At 46.7% G+C, this 5769-nt stretch overlaps 2 protein-coding genes across 2 annotated transcripts; both read left to right on the forward strand.

The window, feature by feature from the left end:
* Positions 1-61: 61 nt before the first annotated feature.
* On the forward strand, positions 62-1134 carry BC939DRAFT_534124 (uncharacterized protein; the record flags this gene model as incomplete). The annotated part of the gene is made up of 3 exons (XM_051561724.1): positions 62-78; positions 125-572; positions 656-1134. The coding sequence occupies 3 exons, from the start codon at positions 62-64 to the stop codon at positions 956-958; spliced, it is 768 nt and encodes a 255-aa protein (XP_051405817.1). The 3' UTR covers positions 959-1134.
* A 2076-nt stretch (positions 1135-3210) lies between these two features.
* On the forward strand, positions 3211-4140 carry BC939DRAFT_482624 (uncharacterized protein; the record flags this gene model as incomplete). Its single annotated transcript, XM_051559136.1, has 2 exons — positions 3211-3245; positions 3315-4140. The coding sequence occupies 2 exons, from the start codon at positions 3211-3213 to the stop codon at positions 4138-4140; spliced, it is 861 nt and encodes a 286-aa protein (XP_051405818.1).
* Positions 4141-5769: the final 1629 nt, after the last annotated feature.

Raw genomic sequence — 5769 nt, forward strand, 5'->3', positions numbered from 1 at the left:
AACAGTAAGAGCCATCCCGTAAGTGTGTATATTTGTGTATAATTATCGAGCTCGGTCTTCAATGGTTTTCATAGAAAGGTAAACTGAATATGCTCATATACCTTCTATTTTTTATTTCATGTAGGGGAGAGCTTGTGTCCAAGGCGAGTACCAGTGCCCGCCAACTGGTGGAAGACGAGTTTGGATCAACGACGTCAACATCATGTGGGCGCAAAGTTGATTTGAGCATCAGGATCCAGGTGGACAACGGGTGGAAAACGGAGATTGCCATCTTTGAGTTCAAGGCATCGACCTCTACCAGGCAGATGTGTGAAAAGCAGCAGAAGAAGTCGGCCCGTTTGAACGCAGCGATCCTGTTGGAACTGGAGGCGCGCGGGCTTGATCTTCAACACAGCTATCCTATTATTGCCGAAGGTAGAGGTCTTGGCCTTGACTTTTACACCCTAAGGCGCTATGACGATATTCTTGGTGCTGGGCGGTCGACTGCCAAGGGCCTATCATTGCCCTCACAAGTCTCCCAGCTAAAGACATTCCTGCAGTCAAACAGCATCTTAACTCTGCTCTCGTTCAGGGTAGGTGTCTTGATCTGAGATTACCTTGGCCATATTATATTTAAGAAAGGTTGCTGACATATTTGAAACTAATCTCGCAATAGGAGCATCTGAGGAGATATGCGGTGGACGTTGTTGATGTCTTGGCAATGTCGCCATCGACCCCATTCGGTGATGGCAACGAGGATGATCCTACGTCAACCCCCGACGATCCCTCATTAACCCCTGACGATCCCTCATTGACCCCTGACGATCCCCCATTGACCCCTGCCGATCCTCCTGCGCGGCAATGCACTCCTCCTCCCAGAAAGAGGCCCAGCCCGTTCATCCTGTTCTCGCCATCGAAGAAGGACAAGATTCATGCACACGCAGACGATAATGACGACGACGATGATGGGCAGTTGTAGTGCCTTGCCTTGCATCTTATCTGAAAATGTGGCGTTATCTTTCATGTAAGCCACAAGAGTTAGCCAGTAACTCTTACTAACTTTAAGATCCTTGCCTTACCTTTTCGCGTATATTTACTCGTAAAGTCTCTTTTACCCATGTACGTATACAAGTCGAAAGCTGGATAGATGCAACAGGTTTATGCTCGGTTAAGTGCATTATGATGTCATCAGCGCTTCGCCCATCTTTCTACGACTTTCTAGAACACTGTTGCTATCTATCCAGCCAGTTTATATAAACCCCATCCACACGTAGAACTAGACAGCAGCATTGATACGAATAAAGCCTCCTTTCCACCCTAGATCCACTTCCACCTGATTTGACCGTTTGCAATAGAGGAGGCTCTGCCATGTCACGTAGACCTCTCTCTCTCTCTCACACACATAGACTAGAGCCAGAAATAAAAAAAATTAAAAAAAATCTTTTATCTATCTCTTTCTTTCTCATCCATTCTCACTCACTCTGTCTGTCTCTACCACCGCCACCTACCACTATCCCACTCTCCTACTCTGAAATCCCAACAAAATGCCCATGTACGAAAAATGTAACAAAAACCATGACCGCCGGACCTACACTACCGAAAATAATGAGTAAATGTTTTGGTATAAGTGCCGATAAAATTATATGCCTCGATGTCCAAGACCACTAGTGCTGTGCATGTTCGCCAGAAATATCATGGCCCATTCAGCATCGCGTGGAATGACTACCAGGTGTGTCTAATACAGCGAGCCATATACATCTCAAATTAAATATTATGACGTCATTTACTCATTATTACCCCCATGCACTTTTGAACCTCGTTTTGCTCTTTCTTCTCCACTTCAGCTACCCACACACTCCTACTACCATAATATCGACTACCTTACGCCACGACTTTAAATCCTACATGAAGAAGCTCAATCATAACATTGAACAGGGGATCATTGCTGACCTCCGGTTGAAAATGACCACACGAGCCATTGCCAAGAGACGTGGAGTATCACAGGCCAAGGTCTCTCAGCTCGCGCAGACCATCAAGGAGACCCTTCCGCCGCGAAAATCCGGCCGCCCTGGGAAAGTATCCGAGGCAACCAAACGTTTGATGGTTCGAGAAATCACAAATGGTACACTTCAAACCGCTGTAGACGTGCAGGAACGGCTTAGTAGAGACTTTGCGACGGACTTGACGGCAGCAAGAGTTCGACAGATCTTGAGACAGGAGGGTCTGACCGCCGTGCGCAAACGGCGAAGGCCAAAACTTACCTCCAAGCACAAGGCGGAGCGCATGGATTTCGTGCGAAAGTACGAGCACTGGACAATCGATGATTGGAAACGAGTCGTTTGGTCCGACGAGACTAAGGTCAACCGCATTGGGTCCGATGGAGTCCTGTGGGTCTGGAAAAAGGGAGGTGACAAGTCTCTGGACGATCGGCTTGTCCAGGAGGAGGTCAAGTTCGGCGGCGGTTCCATCATGCTATGGGGGTGCATGACCTGGCATGGTGCTGGATTCATTTCCAGGATCGAGGGGATCATGGACGCCAGTCTCTATGTCGAAATCCTGGAGGAATGTCTCCCACTCACCCAGCGCTGGTACAAGATCAAGCCTAAGGATATGATCTTTCAACAGGACAACGACTCGAAACACACTTCCAGCACTGCGATGAATTTCTTTAAGCAGCACAAGTACAATTTGTTGTTCTGGCCGCCCAACTCTCCTGACCTAAATCCGATCGAGCACCTCTGGGACTACGCAAAACGCCAGTTAGGCAAGTACCCGGTGCCTCCGAAGGGCATGATCGAACTATGGGAAAGATTTCAGGCGGAGTGGAACAAGATTCCCCCTTCTGTCTGCCAAGGCTTGATTGAGAGTATGCCCAGAAGGATCGAAGCTGTTAAGAATGCCAAGGGAGGCCACACTAGGTACTAAGCAGGCCATCAGTAAACTTGATATCGAAGATGAATAAAAAAAAATAAAAACCATGTCCATGGGAGAAATAATGAGTAAATTGAACAGTTTAAACTTAATTCTGTATACAACGCGCAATAATTTTCTCCGCATCTCCCAAATGCTGTAGATTACTTTTCATTGCACTGGCATGTTATCCTGTAACTATCACCAGCTATATAACCCGGGTTCGGAAACAACTGACAAATGTGCTACAAAAGTGAAAATCATTTACTCATTATTTTCGGTAGTGTACTACGCATGTCCGAAAAGGTATTTCATGTCACCATGTCGCTCGCTCATTTCACACCGCAACAACCACAGTGAGTGCTTAGTCTAAGGTATGCTCATCTCATTCATCCTTTTATTTTTTTTGCACCTTATGAACCCAGCCGTGCTCCATCGAGTACAATCCTTGAGATCGGCCAGCCAACAATCTCCTTTCCGGCGGTTCGTGCATCTCGAATCAAGCGCAAGAAGTCTGACGTCCCGGAGGAGAAGAAGAAGAAGAGGAGCCCTGCTGTTCGTACTTCCCCAAGAGCGCAGCAGAGGGCCAGCATTTCCGAAGAGAAGGGTCGTCCACTTCGCACATTTACAAGAAAGCGCAAGAACATCGACACCATCCCGGAAGTGGAGGAGATCAAGCCCAGGAAATCGGATATGCGCAAGCGTCAGAAGGTGGATAAAGGCAAAGATCAGATAGTCGAACTCCACCCTATGCCTGAGATCCACAGCCCCGTTCCCTCTGGCTGCGACTCTGATCCTTCGGGCGGGAGATGTGAGCCAAGGAATGCTGCGTTCCTCCAATGTCGAGTCTATTTGGATCTGCCTACCACATCCAAATATACATGCAGACCTTGGGAATGGGGACTGCCTCTCGAGGTGAACCAGCAAGTGGAGGATAATATGAGTGTTCTTGCGGATGACTCTGGCCTGGAGAACATCGATGAAAGTATTTTCACAGATAATTTTGCCACTGCATGGGATCCCATGATGAGGCTGCCAGTAGAGACCGTCGTGAGCATCCCTGCAGATGAGTTTGGCGGCCTGGGTAACATCAACGAAAGCGTCTTCACAGATAATTTCGCCACTGCATGGGACCCCAAGCCTGAAGTGAGGCAGCCAGTGGAGGGCTCCATAAGCATCCCCATCGATGACTTTGATGACTTGGACAGCCTTGAAGAGATGCCCATGGATGATATCGTGATGGTTCGATGACTTTGACGAGTTAGCCGAGGTTGATTGGGGGGATTTTGAAGACTGTCTTGCACATATAATAAATAAATCTACCAAATAAACATATCGGTCTGCAGTTCCTTTTCTTTGATGTTAAGACCTCGATAGCTAATAGGTCGATATCTCTTTTGCAATGGCTTGATACAAAATTTAAAACAGTTATCAATGGCATTGATTGGGCAACACAAATTTTGCTTCGCCCAAAAATACACTGCCAAACACCCTTCATTCTTGCACATCTACTGCTTGATCCTTATCACTCAAAGCCATTCCCTCTGCTCCCCCCTCAACCACTACATCCCCCTTACAATGACTACCGAGGATATAGATACAACGTTCAACCAAGCGTATGTGAAGTGTGCCTTTGTTACCTTTTACATCGATATTGGTCCCCATGCTGACTCGACACGAATTTATCGAATCTACAGTAAGGTTCAAAACTGCTACAATGTTTTTACAAAATTCACTTCTCATCATCTCATAGACGATTCTCGCATTCAATCTCTTTCAAACTCCACACAATTATTGCCTCGGCATTATTAAAGATTACTGTAAACTTTTGAATCAATTGCACAAGCAGTTGTAAAGTAATTATCCTTGGCGTGTGACGTACCATTGTAGCAGTTTTGAACCCTTGTTTAAATTATGCGATGAAAAATACTTGAACGTTGTTTGCTCAAATGTTTTTGTTTTGATTTATCTTCCGAATGCGGGATATTGCGCTTATTATCTTCCTCCACATTTGTGCCAAGTATGAGACCAACACCGCCATCGACTGTAAAGGAAGCTACAGTGACAATAATATTTGAGTCAATGTTTTTCAATTTCTTCATTCTTCACCTGTAATATGAGCTGTAGGGCCTCTACAGTCTCCTAAAGCACAATAGGTACTCTCTAGGTAGTGCCTGATAAGTGCCTGGCACCCCGAGCCGGCACCGTTCACAGTTGGATATTTATTCGGTATTTGCTGGTGGCTTTGCATTGACTCAATTCTTTCTGCACCTGCTGAAAAAAAAACAAAACTACCGGTTCTCCCCGGAAACTACTTCTTTCTCTCTCTTTTCTTTTCCTAGACTCCTCCTCCGGTAACTGCAACAATTCAAGACGATGCGAAAGCTGAGCCAAAGCAAGGTCGATTCGATTCGCTCTAGTTTGCGCGACGGGATGTCCACGAGGGCAATTGCCCATAAGTTCGGCGTATCTCAGTCGTCCGTGAGCAGGCTAGCCAAGCAAATGGACCCAAACATGATGCGACCAAGAGCAGGGCGACCAGGCCGAGTTTCTATGGCGACAAGACGACTGATGGTGCGTAATGTAACGAACGGGGAATTGGAAAATGCAGTTCAGGTGCAGCGGTACCTCGAGCAGGAACTGGACGTCCATATCTCTGTTTGTAGGGTGCGGCAGATCCTTCGAGAGGAAGATTTAACCGCTCAACACAAGATTAAGAGGCCAAAGTTGACACCTAACCAGATCAAGAAGCGCATGGAATTTGTGGCCCGATATGAGTATTGGACGGTGGAGGACTGGAAACGAGTTCTATGGACGGACGAGACAAAAATCAACCGTTATGGCTCCGATGGGACCAAGTGGGTCTGGAAAAACAACAAG

This window comes from Gamsiella multidivaricata (genome assembly GCF_025024155.1).
Source record: "Gamsiella multidivaricata strain RSA 2152 chromosome Unknown BC939scaffold_186, whole genome shotgun sequence".
Lineage (NCBI taxonomy): Eukaryota > Fungi > Mortierellomycota > Mortierellomycetes > Mortierellales > Mortierellaceae > Gamsiella > Gamsiella multidivaricata.